Source organism: Echiichthys vipera (assembly GCF_963691815.1).
Source record: "Echiichthys vipera genome assembly, chromosome: 20".
In the NCBI taxonomy this organism is placed as follows: Eukaryota; Metazoa; Chordata; class Actinopteri; order Perciformes; family Trachinidae; genus Echiichthys; species Echiichthys vipera.
In genome coordinates, this window is record NC_139845.1 from 828,685 (window position 1) to 845,592 (window position 16,908).

Sequence of the window (16,908 nt, forward strand, 5' to 3'; positions counted from 1 at the left end):
ACTTTAGCACACGTTTATGCTCCTAGAGGACACTTTAACACACGTTTAGGCTCCTAGAGGACACTTTAGCACACGTTTATGCTCCTAGAGGACCCTGTAACACACGTTTAGGCTCCTAGAGGACACTTTAACACACGTTTATGCTCCTAGAGGACACTTTAACACACGTTTATGCTCCTAGAGGACACTTTAGCACACGTTTAGGCTCCTAGAGGACACTTTAGCCCACGTTTATGCTCCTAGAGGACACTTTAACACACGTTTATGCTCCTAGAGGACACTCTAGCACACGTTTATGCTCCTAGAGGACACTTTAACACATGTTTATGCTCCTTGAGGACACTCTAGCACACGTTTATGCTCCTAGAGGACACTTTAACACACGTTTATGCTCCTAGAGGACACTTTAACACACGTTTATGTTCCTAGAGGACACTTTAACACACGTTTATGCTCCTAGAGGACACTGTAGCACACGTTTATGCTCCTAGAGGACACTTTAACACACGTTTATGCTCCTAGAGGACACTAACACACGTTTATGCTCCTAGAGGACACTTTAACACACGTCTATGCTCCTAGAGGACACTTTAGCACACGTTTATGCTCCTAGAGGACCCTTTAACACACGTTTAGGCTCCTAGAGGACACTTTAACACACGTTTATGCTCCTAGAGGACACTTTAACACACGTTTATGCTCATAGAGGACACTTTAACACACGTTTATGCTCCTTCACTTTAACACACGTTTATGCTCCTAGAGGACCCTTTAACACACGTTTAGGCTCATAGAGGACACTTTAACACACGTTTATGCTCCTAGAGGACACTTTAACACTGTTTATGCTCCTAGAGGACACTTTAGCACACGTTTATGCTCCTAGAGGACACTTTCACACACGTTATGCAACATTTGGATCAGTTTCAACAATTAGAGCCTGAGAAACTCTCACTTAAATGCGAATGGGAAGCTAACTTCAGCTAACATTAGCAGCTACATTAGCTCAGAAATAGCAAAGTCGTCACAATTAGAACCATAGATAAAATAAATAACGCGCAGTATACCACGAATAAGATGACAGTGGTTGTAATATAAATAAATAAATAAATATTATTTTTAATAATTAATATTTAATTGTATTTTTTCACGCAGGGGAGCGCTTCCGGTTCGCCCCGGAAGTTAACCGAGTGGACACGCCGCACCGCTGCTCCTGTGAGTCCGACCGACGTGCGGCTGGTTTCTGGATGCTTCTCTGCGGCTCCACGGTGACCTGACGGAGGGTGAAACACACACACGAGTTAAGTTTTTAATAAGGTGAGTTTCCCCGTTATTCATGTTTATTTTTATCATGTTTAGCGCGATAATTAACGGCTAACGGCTGCGTCGCGAGGCTTCCACAGCGGCGGTTTGACTGAGCCGTTACATGATAAATAAGAGTTAAAATCACAATAAAACACATTTAAACTGCTTTTAAATATCCCCATTATGAGTGTGAAAGTTAATAAACCTCCCCCGGTGATGACTGGTGTTTTATTGTTTGTTAAAAGTGCTAAAATTACAATAACGACAGCTCGAGCTCAGGAGCTAGCGGCTAACGCTAGCTTGAGATAGCATCCGTCAGCTCTTCTGTGTGTGAGTGAAGTTGTTAGCATGTTAGCACTGCGGTGTTAACTTTGTGAGGAGTGGTCCCACCGTCACACACCCCACAGGGCACGTATGCCTCCATTTAACCCCTTAAATGTTCATTATAAGTGTTTTTATTGAGGTTATTGACACTATTAGTGAGACCTGGAGGTTTAGGTGTTGACGCTGAGTTGCATCATGTCGCTGTCAGGATGTTGTCACTGGTGATTCGTCACAATAGAGGAATTTAGGTGTCAACAGTGTTTTTGTCACGCAGACAGTGAACTCACTGAATATCAGCAGTGTGAGAAAAGGAGTCAGATACTTTACTGCAGGGAAAGCCCGAAATACTCCACTGCGAGTTAAAGTCCAGCATTAAAAACCTCCCTGAGGTAAAGATGTGTTTGTGCAGGAAATCAGGGCTTAATACACCTCCAGTCACGACTTTTAGTCTGAAAATACTTCGACTTTTAGTGTGAAAATACTTCGACTTTTAGTCTGAAAATACTTTGACTTTTAGTCTGAAAATACTTCGACTTTTAGTGTGAAAATACTTCAACTTTTAGTCTGAAAATACTTCGACTTTTAGTGTGAAAATACTTCGACTTTTAGTGTGAAAATACTTCGACTTTTAGTGTGAAAATACTTCGACTTTTAGTGTGAAAATACTTTGACTTTTAGTGTGAAAATACTTCGACTTTTAGTCTGAAAATACTTTGACTTTTAGTCTGAAAATACTTCGACTTTTAGTCTGAAAATACTTTGACTTTTAGTCTGAAAATACTTCGACTTTTAGTCTGAAAATACTTCGACTTTTAGTCTGAAAATACTTTGACTTTTAGTCTGGAAATACTTCGACTTTTAGTCTGAAAATACTTCGACTTTTAGTCTGAAAATACTTCGACTTTTAGTCTGAAAATACTTCAACTTTTAGTGTGAAAATACTTCGACTTTTAGTGTGAAAATACTTCGACTTTTAGTGTGAAAATACTTCAACTTTTAGTGTGAAAATACTTCAACTGTTAGTCTGAAAATACTTCGACTTTTAGTGTGAAAATACTTCGACTTTTAGTGTGAAAATACTTCAGCTTTTAGTGTGAAAATACTTCGACTTTTAGTCTGAAAATACTTCGACTTTTAGTGTGAAAATACTTCGACTTTAGTCTGAAAATACCTCGACTTTTAGTGTGAAAATACCTCGACTTTTAGTGTGAAAATACCTCGACTTTTAGTGTGAAAATACTTCGACTTTTAGTGTGAAAATACTTTGACTTTTACTCTGAAAATACTTCGACTTTTAGTCTGAAAATACTTCGACTTTTAGTCTGAAAATACTTCGACTTTTAGTCTGAAAAATACTTCAACTTTTAGTGTGAAAATACTTCGACTTTTAGTCTGAAAATACTTCAACTTTTAGTGTGAAAATACTTCGACTTTTAGTGTGAAAATACTTCGACTTTTAGTCTGAAAATACTTCGACTTTTAGTCTGAAAATACTTTGACTTTTAGTCTGAAAATACTTTGACTTTTAGTCTGAAAATACTTCGACTTTTAGTCTGAAAATACTTCGACTTTTAGTGTGAAAATACTTCGACTTTTAGTGTGAAAATACTTCGACTTTTAGTCTGAAAATACTTCGACTTTTAGTGTGAAAATACTTCGACTTTTAGTGTGAAAATACTTCAGCTTTTAGTGTGAAAATACTTCGACTTTTAGTCTGAAAATACTTCGACTTTTAGTGTGAAAATACTTCGACTTTAGTCTGAAAATACCTCGACTTTTAGTGTGAAAATACCTCGACTTTTAGTGTGAAAATACCTCGACTTTTAGTGTGAAAATACTTCGACTTTTAGTGTGAAAATACTTTGACTTTTACTCTGAAAATACTTCGACTTTTAGTCTGAAAATACTTCGCCTTTTAGTCTGAAAGTACTTCGACTTTTAGTGTGAAAATACTTCGACTTTAGTCTGAAAATACTTCGACTTTTAGTCTGAAAATACTTCGACTTTTAGTGTGAAAATACTTCGACTTTTAGTGTGAAAATACTTCGACTTTTAGTCTGAAAATACTTCAACTTTTAGTGTGAAAATACTTCGACTTTTAGTGTGAAAATACTTCGACTTTTAGTCTGAAAATACTTCGACTTTAGTCTGAAAATACTTCGACTTTTAGTGTGAAAATACTTCGACTTTTAGTGTGAAAATACTTCGACTTTTAGTCTGAAAATACTTCGACTTTTAGTGTGAAAATACTTCAACTTTTAGTGTGAAAATACTTCGACTTTAGTCTGAAAATACATCGACTTTTAGTGTGAAAATACTTCGACTTTTAGTGTGAAAATACTTCGACTTTTAGTGTGAAAATACTTCGACTTTAGTCTGAAAATACTTCGACTTTTAGTCTGAAAATACTTTGACTTTTAGTCTGAAAATACTTTGACTTTTAGTGTGAAAATACTTCGACTTTTAGTGTGAAAATACTTCGACTTTTAGTGTGAAAATACTTCGACTTTTAGTCTGAAAATACTTCGACTTTAGTCTGAAAATACTTCGACTTTTAGTGTGAAAATACTTCGACTTTACTCTGAAAATACTTGGACTTTTAGTCTGAAAATCCTCTGCGTCTGCTTCTCTTCCTGCCGCGTCTGTCGTCCGTGTGGTGTCCAGATGAGCGAGGCCCGCCCGCCTGCAGCCGAGCGGACCGACCCAGAGGAGGAGAGCTAACACGCCGATGGCCTGTCGCTCTGTCGCTGCACTCATGGACGAGCAGGCGCTGCTGGGGCTCAACCCCAACGCCGACGCCCGCTACAGGCAGAGGGTAGGACGCCGCTCTCTCACGCCGTCACAGTCCAGGGGTCACCTGACCGCGGACGCCTCACCTCTGACCCTTTAAGCAACATTTTCTGCAGAACGCACTGATCAGACGTACACATATGTTGTTGTTGTTGTTGTGGCTTCTTTTAATCCACGGCTTCAGAGAGAACATACGTTTTTTTCTCAATAAAAGTCTTAATTTAAACTTTTAAAGTTTCTGTTCGAGGACAAACTGAAGCAGAACTCCGACAATAACTCGACTCATCAGTTTATCGATCAAAACAAAAATAATCAGCAGTGATTTAAGTAATTTTTCATTGCACATGCAAACGTGCTTTACTAAAGCCCACCTCTCCCAAACGGGCCGTGGACGGCAAGCGTGCCGCTCCTAGACGTGGTACGGTTGCACTCACACTGGTCAAAGGAACCAGACTTTAGCCGTGAAACCTGTTTTTGGCGTGGTACGGAAGGACAGTGTGAGTGCGCCCTTGATGAGACAAAGGTGGTGGGGTGATACATGAGTTTTTCTTCTTCTTCTCATTCAAATGTTTCCGTTTTCTGTGCAAATGCTATTTTAATGAGAGCTGCGTGACATAGATTAATAATGAATGAATTAATTGATGAGTCTTTATCTATAAACTCTAAAAAAAAAAGTTAAAAATGTTCCTCGATCAATGAAACAACCAATCACTGAATCGATAATGAAATTAATTGTTTATTGTAGATCTAAAGTGACGTAAACTCTGTTAATTCAGATCTGAAGTCGGTTCAGTGTCGTTTGCTTCTGAATTATTCGCCCTGGTGAGAGGTTGTTGGTGACTAAGCAGGATTAGAGCTTGTACGGTCCCATGCTGTGTGTCCTGACTGCCGTGTCTGTCTGTCCAGGCCATGGCGTACTTCGAGCAGCTGAAGGAGTCTCAGGACGCCTGGGAGGTTTGTGCAGAAGCGCTCGCTAAAGGGATCTACAAGTGAGTGTCCGCCTCGCAGCTTTCATTAAGACCCTCCCCCCTCCGCTGCTCTGACCTGTGTCTGAACATCTGAACACGTTTGCTCTGTTTCAGTGACGACCACGTGAAGTTCTTCTGCTTCCAAGTGCTGGAGCATCAGATAAAGTTCAGGTGAGGAGGAGGAGCAGGAGGAAGAGGAGGAGGAGGCTCTGATCTTTCACATGAACCTGCAGAAAGGAGGATTTGTTTCACCTCAGCCTGTGAACTCTGTGTTTGTGTTGCAGGCACGCCGGTCTGAGCGCCGTCCAGCAGCAGCTCATCAGAGAGACGCTGATGAAGTGGCTCCAGTGTCAGGTACCGCACACCGTCGTTCCAGTCCACTTCCTGCTGCTCTGCTCTTCAGAGAGAAACGTGGCACAAACATCTTGTTTCTGTACTTTAGAATAAAATTAAAGCAGTTCTTTCACTTCTGGCATTTCTCACCAACCGCACGCCTCCAGATGGTTGAGTCTCCTGGTTCTCATGGTCTCTGCATTTCCATCTGAACTCTGGTTTAACGATCTTTGTGAAGGGGGAGATGCTGGTTTCTGATTGGATAAACCATCTGTCTATCACCAACATACGGGTCGGGTTTACGTGCGTTTCGTCACTTAAATCCACCTTAAAACCAACATGATTGGTTTAAACTGGTGAAACTTCTCCATCTGATCTGCGAGTAAAATACAACAGAGCTCAGAGATCGGGACGGACTCAGGAGGCTCATGTCTCACAGCACTTAACTAAAAATGAAACATGATCAACTCCTCCTCGCTCCAAAGTCCAGACCTCGACGCTCCCTCCTCTTCTGACGCGTGCGATGAGAAAGTGAACCTGCGGTTTGTTTACACTGACGCTAACCTTCCTGGCACAGATGCTATAGTCCGTGCTAACTGATAGCGTCTGGATGCTAACTGATAGCGTCTGGATGCTGCGTTCTAGAATCAAAGTAAAAGTTCCTGTGCAGCAGAAACTCCTCCACCATCTCACCTCGTTTTTAGCTCCGGATGAAGCTGCATCAGCCTCCTCCAGCACTAGAAACCACCGCCCGTGTTCAAGGGTGTCTCGCCTCTGGACGCAGCAGTTCCTCGCTGTTCCTTTCTCTCTCTCACAGAACACAGATTAAGTCATTCTTCTTTTTTACTCATCTTTTGTATTTAGTCATTTCACATTTATTCTTAGTCGTTTTTTTGCTATTTTTAGTCCTTTTATATCTTTTTTTAGTCCTTTTGCTGAAATTTGAAAATAAATGATTGGTCAGACTTTTATAAAAAATATATGAGAACTGAATATTGATGAGTTTCAGCACCTGGTGGATTTCTTTGACATTTAAGTGTCGTACGCTTCTCAGGAGCATTTTAAGAGTCAAAATGACAGAAAGGGAAGAACTGCTTTAAACCCTAAAGTGATGCTTCACGGCCCCGACCATGACTCAAGATAACAAAGGGGGGGTTGGCTGTATTTTGGGGGCTGAGGGGTTTTTAAAGCTGCGTTTGAAGCATCGTCATTATCATAAACATGTCTCTGAGTCTGGTGCCGGCCGCTGACGTGTTTCCGGTCCCCTCTCGTTGACTGCAGCTGATGAACGCTCAGCCAGAGAAGCCGTTCATCAGGAACAAGGCGGCGCAGGTGTTCGCCCTCACCTTCATCATGGAGTATCTCACCCTGTGGCCCAAGTTCTTCTTCGACATCCTGTCCCTGGTGGGTCTGAACCCTCACGGCGTCGACGTCTACCTGAGGACCCTCATGGCCATCGACGCCGAGGTGGTGGACAGAGACATCCTCCACTCGCCCGACGTAAGAAGCGCTCTTTGGTTCGATGTTGCGACTCGAGCTCAGAGGCTCTTCTGGTTAATCGTGTTGAATCTTTTTCCTTCAGGCGACGCGTAGAAACACTTTGATCAAAGACACCATGAGGGAGCAGTGCATCCCCAACCTGGTGGAGTCCTGGTTCCAGATCCTGCAGACGTACCAGCAGTCCCACCCAGAACTCACCTGTCAGTGTCTGGAGGTGGTGGGAGCCTTCGTGTCCTGGATCGACCTCAACCTCATCGCCAACGACCGGTCAGTCGCCTCCACCTAAACCTTATAAACACGTGAATTAGCCGCGAGAAACGGACACGGCAGAGAGTTTAGTTCAAGTGGTTTTCTCCCTGATTAAAGGGAAATAACAATAAACCCATAAAACATAAGTGAACAGTTTAGAAAAGGGATTTTTCTGCATTCGTCCAATAGAGATGTAACAAAGCACAAAAAATATATCGCATTTATAGCATCAAGAAAGTTTAAAAAAGTAAATCCTGCATCAAAGCCACTTTGAAATCTGAAATTTTTGCAATAAATTTGTGTAAAGCAACCTGCATTAAGGAAGTTTTGAACCAAAGTTGTGTGAATAAAGTTCATTCTCATGTAAAGAAAGTTGCAGAAAGTTTAAATAAAAGTAGGTTTTGCACCAGTGTTGTGTAAAGAGTTCGTCGTCATCGTAATCGTCACAGGATTCGTTTGTGTTTTGCTGACCGTGTTTAAACGAGGATGCTCCGCCTCGTCGATCCTGAGCGTCGTGGTGATTTGTGTCTTCAGGTTTGTGAACCTGCTGCTGAGTCAGATGTCTGTGGAGGAGCTCCGAGAGGAGGCCTGCGACTGCCTGTTTGAAATCATCAACAAAGGGATGGACCCCGTGGATAAAACCAAGCTGGTGGAGTCTCTGTGCCAGGTCCTGCAGTCTGCAGGCTTCTTCAACGTGGACCAGGTCCGACCTCGCCCTCCGCTCTTTACTTATGTTTATGTTCACACGCTTCTGCTGCTCCCCCTCACTTCCTGGATGGCTTTCTCACTTCCTGTCCCCGTCAGGAGGAGGATGTGGACTTCCTGGCCAAGTTCTCCCGGCTGGTGAACGGGATGGGTCAGAGTCTGGTGCTCAGCTGGACCAAACTGGCCAAGAGCGGCAACGTGAAGGACGCGGCGGAGACGCTGCAGGCCGTGGAGACCAAAGTGCCGCTGCTGCTGCAGCTGCTGGTGCACGAAGATGACGACATCTCGGCCAACATCGTCGGCTTCTGCTACGAATACCTGCACGTCCTCAAACAGGTGAGCAGATCCGGGCGGAGCCGCCTCTTCCTCCTCTTTAGGGTCCGGTTTAACTCTTCTGCCTCCCCAGGGCCAAAAAGAACATTTTACTCCAGTTTTTTTAGATTTGGTTTTCATTTAGGTTTCAGTTTCAGCTTGTGGCAAAAATTTTGGTAAGAACTTTTATTTTCAGCCAAATTGGTGAAATCCAGTGTCTTTTTCTCTGATATGTCTTTTAGGGCGCACTCACACTGTTCCTCTGTACCGTGCCCCAGCACGTTTCACAGCTAAAGTCTAGTTCCTTTGACCAGTGTGAGTGCAACCGTACTGCGTCTAGGCGGCCAGGGCCCATTTGGGAGAGGTGGGCTTTTGTAAAGCACGTTTGCACGTGTACGAGTACGAGGCCCTTCAGCTGGACGTGCCTGGAGCACCTCCCTAGGGAGGCGCCCAGGGTTCATCCAGACCAGATGATCCTGAACCACCTCAACTGGCTCCTTTCAACACAAAGGAGCAGCGGCTCTACTCAGAGTTCCTCACGGATGCTGAACTTCTCCCCCTCTCTCTAAGGGAGACTCCAGACCCCCTCCTGAGGAAACACAGTTCACACGCTTGGACCTGGACCTGGTTCTTTATGAAGTTAGCAGAATGAATTTCATTAGTCTTCTCAGATTGAGCTTTGGAAATATTACTGTAGTTTATTCCATGTGGGTGGAACGATCCAAGGCACAGTGTAGGGTCCGTGCAAATTTAACAGTCTGTAGTTAAATGATCAGTTTGTCGGTTCTTCATCAGGGTGAAGAAGCACTTTGACTCAATATCTCCTGTGTTTTCTCTTCCAGCTTCCTCAGCTGACCGACCAGCAGAAAGCGAACATCGAGGTGAGTCGGTGATTAAAAAACGAAGCTGTCAAACACACAATCGTCTATTTTTAAAGGTTTAAAATATGTATTTTCTCTGCAGGCCATCATGCTCGCCGTCATGAAGAAACTGACGTACGACGACGAGTACAACTTTGAAAACGAGGTACCTTTTAATAATTAGGGTCGTGGCCTCTTGAGTGACAGCTAGCCTCTGGCCCTCACTTCTCCTCAGAGGCTAGTCTTCAGGATTAGCATCATTAGCATGCTAACTCCGATTACTTCCATCCAAGATGGTTTGTGCTTCCATCGACTGAACCAACAGATGGTTTAGGAGCACGCCGTGTTAGCGTTAGCTCTTTTATGCTAATTAAATAGCCACACTGTGTCATTGATAGCAGGCTGGATTCAACTCATGGTGACAGACACAAGATGCTAATCTGACGTGAGTCTCTACCCTCTAAAAACTCCTGATCCTGTTACAAAAATTTCTAAAAAATGACTCCAACTTCCATTTTTATAGCAGCATGTTCTGTTAGCCTAGCTCCAACCCAGTATCCGTCAGCCAAACAGACGTACGCCCCTCCCCCCAACGTCACATACATGCCCTTTTTTGGTCAGAGGAAATGAGGCGGAGTCAAAGTCTGACAAGATGGAGACTCCCGTAGGTGAGGACGACAAGAAACAGCTTTTTAGGGGCGACAGTAGCTCAGTCCATAGGTGACTTGGCTGGGAACCGTAGGGTCGCTGGTTCAAGTCCCTGTGTGGACCATATATGGAGCGTGTACTGGTGGCTGGAGAGGTGCCAGTTCATCTCCTGGGCACTGCCGAGGTGCTGTTGAGCAAGGCACCGAACCCCCAACTGCTCGGGGCGCTGGTCACTGGCAGCCCCCTCGCTCTAACATCTCTCCTCAATTGCATGTATAGGTCCTGGTTGTGCATGTGTGTATTTTTCGGGCCTGTGTGTGTAACATGTATGATAATAAGAGTGAAAATTGAATTTCCCCGTGTGGGATAAAAATAAAGTAATTCTTCATTCTTCATTCTTCTAATTCTGACGAATCAGAGCGATGCTAACAACTTAGCACGTAGAACAACTTCCTGTCTGACTTTTCTCCAACAAAGCTCCTTTTTCCTAAACTCTGAAACTTCTCAACCACAGCAAAGTTAGCATCATCCGCGTTTCTACGTAGAAAAGTTTCCCAGTGTGAGAGCGCGCAGCAGACGTTGTGTTTTGTCCGTCAGGGTGAAGACGAGGCGATGTTCGTGGAGTACAGGAAGCAGCTGAAGATGCTGCTGGACCGTCTGGCTCAGGTGTCTCCGGAGCTGCTGCTGGAGGCCGTCCGCAGAGTCTTCACCAACACCATGCAGTGAGAGCACGCTGTCTTTTATCACCTGCAGGGTCTGTGTCCACGCGGCGTTTTGTTTCTAAGCGCCTACCGTCTCTTTTGTGCGGCCTCTTCGAGTTGGAAACCAGTGAACTTTTACAAAAGAGTTTTAATCATGGTGGAGCAGATCGCCTTAATGTTCTTTTCACGGCGTGTTGGTGTTTAATCAGACAGTTTAATGATTCGGTCGTGTAAAAGTCTGTCTCCACATGGAGAAATGAATCAGCATAAAGCAAAACTCTGGCGTAAAATCATCCCACTGTGCCTCCGTCCCGTGCCCCAGCACGTGTCACGGCTAAAGTCTGGTTCCTTTGACCAGTGTGAGTGCAACCGCACCACGTCTAGGAGCGGCACGCTTGCCGTCCACGGCCCGTTTGGGAGAGGTGGGCTTTAGTAAAGCACGTTTGCACGTGTACAAGCACGAGCGTGCGCAGGAAACGATCACAATAGAAATAAAAAGAGAGTAATTTGGCTCTGCATTAGCTTTGCAGCCACCTAGCTAACAGTAATGTCGTCGTCATAGAAACGTGTGGACACGGGCCCGTCCGTCCTCGATCGGTGTTCAGCGCTGCGGTGTTGTTGGAGCCGCTCTGACTCTTCCTCTGTGGTTCCTCAGGAGTTGGCAGACGGCTCCGTTCATGGAGGTGGAGGTGGCCGTCAGGCTGCTGTACATGCTGGGCGAGGCTCTGCCGGCGTCTCACGGCGCCCACTTCTCCGGGGACACGGCGAAGACGAGCGCCCTGCAGGACATGATGAGGACGGTCAGTTCTTTCCTCTGCTCTTACGCCCACGATATAAATATAACTGGTACAGTATTAAAAAGGTTTGAATCCCGTTTGACTGACAGGGACTACTTTGTGTCTATCCTGTTCAGTCGTGACGTAACACCCTTTCAAAATAAGACTTCCTGTCCGAGCCTCGTGGTTCCCCGTTCGTTTGAACAGATCTGAGTTTTTAAAAACTTCATAATTGACCTTTGACCTCTTTCTTCTGGATAAAACGAGTCAAACTGAGCAAAGAGCTGATCCTGATTGTTCACGTGTTCAGAAGTTGGTTCGGTTTTGTTTGGACCCAGAAATCTTATTTTGAAAGGGTGTTACGTCACACTGAACACGGACGGAGAGTTTTCTTCAAGATGTGAGAAGTCTTTGCGAGGGCTGACAGATCAGGGCTGCAGACTGAGACCAAATGGACACATTTTGCGACCAAATTTGTGAGTGTGCGACTGACTTTTGCGTCTAGTCGCACGTGTTCTTTCAGATGTCTCGCCATTTAAATATGTAAGAGGCTAAACAGCAACAGAGGGACAGATTAGACAGGAACAATATGTAAGAAGAAAGTGCCGTCAGCACCATAACACAAACACAAACACGTAACACACGAGCTCCTGCAGCCAGTCACAGTCTCCGTATGTGACGAGCTCCCGAGCCGAGTGACACCAAAACAAACATCAAACCAAGATAGTTCTCATGTCGGATCTATGGGAAGAAATCAGAAGTGTTGAACTGATTTATTGACTTAATTTCTCGGCCCAGCGCAGCGAGGGCGGCAGCAGGTGACACAGACTGATCAGTCAGTGTAGAAACAGTTCATATTAAACATAAACAGCAGGAGGAAACTCGTGTGTGAGTCGATCCACTTCATAAAATAGAGACGTGTCTGTTCTGTGCGATGAGCGAGTGACGGGCTTCAAACCGCTCGCCGTGTGTGGTCCGACAGCAGGCCGCCCTGCAGTGGACCGGGTTGGAGGAGGCGGTGTTATGTGTGTGGTTAATATGTAAGTCTGTGCTGTGTAAACAAACGTGTGTGTGTGTGTGTGTCTGTTTTCTCCGTGGACGCTCAGCTGGTGTCGTGCGGCGTCAGCAGCTACCAGCACAGCTCCGTGTCTCTGGAGTTTTTCGAGACGGTCGTTCGATACGATAAGTTCTTCCTCGTGGAGCCTCAACACATCCCCAACGTGCTGGTGAGTGAGCGCCGCTTTACAGAAATACCTGACGCCGTGACGTGTTCGCTGACCCGTGCTGTGTTCGCTGTCAGATGGCGTTTCTGGACCAAAGAGGACTGAGACACAACAGCCCAAAGGTCCGCAGCAGAGTGGCCTACCTGTTCTCCAGGTTCATCAAGACTCTGCAGTGAGTTTGCATCTGTTTTTAGTCATTTTGCATCTTTTTGTTGTGGTTTTGCATCTATTTTTAGTCATTTTGCATCTTTTTGTGCTGGTTTTGCATCTATTTTTAGTCATTTTGCATCTTTTTGTGCTGGTTTTGCATCTATTTTTAGTAATTTTGCATCTTTTTGTGATGTTCTGTTTCAGCAAACACATGAGCGCGTTCATCGAGGACATCCTGACGCGGATCCAGGACCTGCTGGAGCTCGCTCCTCCCGTGAGTCTCAACACGCCACATCAACAAAGGGCGCCGCCGTCTGTCCGCGCTCGCTGAACGTAACTCTGTCTGTGCAGGAAAACGGCTTCCTGGCGCTGCTGACCAGCGACGACCAGCTGTTCATGTTCGAGACAGCGGGCGTGCTGATCGTGAACGCCGAGTGTCCCGCGGAGAGGAAGCAGGCGCTGATGAGGAGCCTGCTGCTGCCGCTGATGGACGCCTTCCGCCTGCTGCTCGCCAAACTGTCGCAGGAGACGGAGGAGGAGAGGCAGGCCGCCCTCGCCGACTGCCTGAGCCACGCTGTCGGCTTCGCCAGGTGACCGCCGGCGTTTAAACGCGTTCAGAACGAGACGGTTTTAAAGTTGTTTGTTCACGTGAATTTAAATTCTCCAACTCTGGTGGAACGACTTTCTACCAAGAGGTTTCTGCGTCTCTCTCTCTCTCCCCCCCTCTCTCTTTCTCTCCCTCTCTCTCTCCTCCTCTTTCTTTCTCTCCCTCCATCCCTCCCTCTTTCTCCCCTTCCCTCTCTTTCTCTCCCCCTCTTTCTTTCTCTATCCCTCCCTCTCTTTCTCCCCTTCTCTCTCTTTCTCTCCCTCCCTCTCTCACCCTCTCATCCCTCTCTCCCTCCCTCCCTCTCTCGTCTCTCTCCGTCCCTCTCTCTTCTCATCTCTCCCTCTCTCTCTCTCTCCCCCTCTCTCTTTCTCTCCCTCCCTCTCTCATCTCTCCGTCTCTCATCTCTCCGTCTCTCATCTCTCCCTCCCTCTCATCTCTCCGTCTCTCCTCTGCAGTCGGACGAGCAAAGCGTTCAGCAACAAGCAGACGGTGAAGCAGTGCGGCTGCACGGAGGTGTACAGAGACTGCCTGCAGACGTTCCTGCCCGCGCTCAGCTGCCCCGTGCAGCGGGGGCCTCTGCGCAGCTCCGTGCGCTCCTTCCTGCACCGCATGATCATCTGCATGGAGGAGGAGGTGCTGCCCTTCGTGCCCGCCGCCTCCGAGCACATGCTGAAGGACTGCGAGGCCAAAGACCTGCAGGAGTTCATCCCGCTCATCAGCCAGATCACCGCCAAGTTCAAGGTACGCCGGCGTGAGCGCCTCTCGTCTGATTAGCGTCTCTGAGGCTGCGGGGTGACTAACGCGCCTTTTCTCCCGTCGCCACGGCAGCGGCAGGTGTCCCCCTTCCTGCAGCAGGTGTTCATGCCGCTGGTGCTCGCCATCTTCGAGGTGCTGGGCCGACCCGCGGAGGACAACGACCAGGCGGCCGCTCTGGAGAAGCAGATGCTGCGGAGGAGCTACTTCACCTTCATCCAGACGGTGACGGGCAGCGGGATGAACGAGGTGATGGCCACCCAGGGTGAGCGCACCCCCGCCCCCCCCCCCCCCCCCGCCGTCCACCTGACCGCTACGACTATTATTGTTGTTTTATTATTGTTGCTGTTATCGTAGAGGTCAGGGTGAGCCTTGTTAGATGGCGGGCGCTGAAGCTCAGCTGAGGTGCTCTCTGATGATGTAATAATAATGTTGTTGTTGTTGTTTTCAGGAGCCGAAAACATCGAGCGCGTCGTCTTCACCATCATTCAGGGCGCCGTGGATTTCCCCGACCCCATCGCCCAGAAAACCTGTTTCATCGTCCTCTCAAAGCTGGTGGAGCTGTGGGGTGAGACGCCGCTGTGTTTGTTTACATGTTTGTGTTTGTTTACATGTTTGTTTATTGTTGACATTTTGTTTCTTTGTTTATTGTTGGTATTTACTTTGTTTGTGTTGACACTGCCCCCCCTGCAGGAGGTAAAGACGGAATGGTCGGTTTCCCCGACTTCATCTACAAACACATCGTCCCCGCGTGTTTCCTCGCTCCGCTCAAACCGACCTTCGACCTCTCGGACGCTCAGACGGTGCTGGTGAGTGTCTGCAGCAGTAAACAAACAAACAAACAAACATCAGGCGTCTGCAGCAGAGTCAACAAACAAAAACAAACAAACTTCTCTTGTGTTGCAGACGCTGTCGGAGTGCGCGCTCACGCTGAAGATGATTCATCTCAAACGGGTAAAAACTGGTTAATGTTGAAATGTTCCTCAGCTGCTTCCTGTTTCCTGTTTGCTGTTTCCTGTTTCCTGTTTCCTGTTGTTGACGCGTGCGTTTCCTGTCAGGGGCCGGAGTTCATCCAGTTCCTGCAGCAGGAGTATTTGCCGTCGCTGCAGGTGTCCCCGCAAATCTCACAGGTGAGAGACGCGACGACGGGGACGTTTATGAACTCTGGGGTCTGTTCTCTTATTTTGAAAGGGCACCGGATGTGCTCCTCAGCTCCAGTTTCCTTCTGCCAACGAAGCTTAATGTTCATTTCCATCACTTTGCTTCATTAAAATGTTTTATTTTTATAATTTTATTTTTATGATGTTTTGAAACTTTGTGTTTCAGGAGCTTTGTCAGGTTCTTCAGCAGCCGGACGTCAAAGTCCTGAAAAACTACATTAAGGTAAAAATTAATTTATTAAAATCTATAAATACACAAACTGTTGTTCCCTACGGAGGCTGTGAAGGGCCAAAACTAAATATATTATGATGTTATTTATTTGGTTAATGTTTAAATAAATAAACAAAATGATTGTCACAATTATTGTTTTTTATTATTTTTATTAATATTTTTATAATTAATGTAATATTTATATATTTTTTCTTATTTAATGTGACGGTTAAAAATTAAATCACATAATTATTATTTTTTTAAATAGTTTTTATTAAATATTTAATGTTTTTATTTGTTGAGTTTTGTCCCCTCGGGGCCTCCGTAGTCTTGCCTCCTCGCCGTTCTGACGCCTCTCTCCGTCTCCGCAGGCGTTCTTCCAGCGAGCCAAACTGTAGCAACTCAAACAGGAAGTTCACGTTGGACACTTCACAGGAAGTGGTCGTACTCGCCACTGACCCCTTCAAAATAAGGACCTTAGCATAGGAGCTGCTTTTGCACTTAAAGAGTGAAACGCGATGAAGTCTGCGCGACGCAAGCGGGGGACGGGCGCCGACCAGACGAGCCGTCCACGCCGACCGCGGGGGCTCAGCCCGCAGGCGTGGAGGCGTCCTGGGGCGGCGAGCGCAGCGGCTTTTATAAGGAACCAGAGAGGACGCCGCCGCCGCCGTCTGCCCGGGAACATCCGGTAACTTTCCTGTAAACACCTGAACGCCACAAATACGGAAGCCCGAGTGTGCCAAACGGATTATAATTAAAAAAGATCCTTTAAGTTGTTTTACGAGAAACTTTCAAAATAAGAGTTCATATTTAAAATATTTACTTTTATAATTTTGAGAGATTAAATATTAATTTAATATCTCAAAATAAAAAGTTAATATTTTAAATAATTATCGTTTGTCGTTGATGTCTCAGAAATAAAATGTTATTTCAAAATAAAAGTAAATAATTTAAGTTCGTTAATATCGGAAAATCTGAGTTCAAATTTCAAAATAATATTTTTGAAAATGACAAAGTGTTGAAAAGGTTGAGTTTAATTCATTATTTCTAAATATTTTCCATTTTGAGACTTTAACTAATTATTTAAAATATTAATTCATAATTTTGAGGATTCAATATTTAGTTAATATCTCAAAAATAAAAGTTATATTTTAAATAATTAGTTAAAATATTAACTTTATTTTGAGAATTTATTATTTAATCTCAACATTATGAATTAATATTTAGTTAATGTCTCAAATTATGAGTAAATATTTTACATAATTAGTTAAAATGTTAACTCGTAATATATAAATAATAAAAAATAAAAAAGCAAGTCGTCTCAGCAATAAGT

General features: G+C 45.1%; 1 protein-coding gene across 1 annotated transcript; it reads left to right on the forward strand.

Annotated features, from left to right (window-relative positions):
* The first annotated feature begins 1,189 nt into the window (after positions 1–1,189).
* On the forward strand, positions 1,190–16,484 carry xpot (exportin, tRNA (nuclear export receptor for tRNAs)). The gene is made up of 25 exons (XM_083935124.1): positions 1,190–1,317; positions 4,294–4,444; positions 5,326–5,408; positions 5,502–5,558; positions 5,672–5,741; positions 7,002–7,220; positions 7,303–7,487; positions 8,004–8,172; positions 8,274–8,510; positions 9,329–9,367; positions 9,450–9,512; positions 10,592–10,716; positions 11,351–11,495; positions 12,578–12,697; positions 12,772–12,866; positions 13,049–13,118; positions 13,196–13,434; positions 13,907–14,192; positions 14,280–14,469; positions 14,656–14,772; positions 14,898–15,013; positions 15,111–15,158; positions 15,263–15,334; positions 15,531–15,587; positions 15,947–16,484. Exons 2-25 carry the CDS (start codon positions 4,358–4,360, stop codon positions 15,971–15,973), a joined length of 2,916 nt encoding a protein of 971 aa, XP_083791250.1. The 5' UTR covers positions 1,190–1,317; positions 4,294–4,357; the 3' UTR covers positions 15,974–16,484.
* Positions 16,485–16,908: the final 424 nt, after the last annotated feature.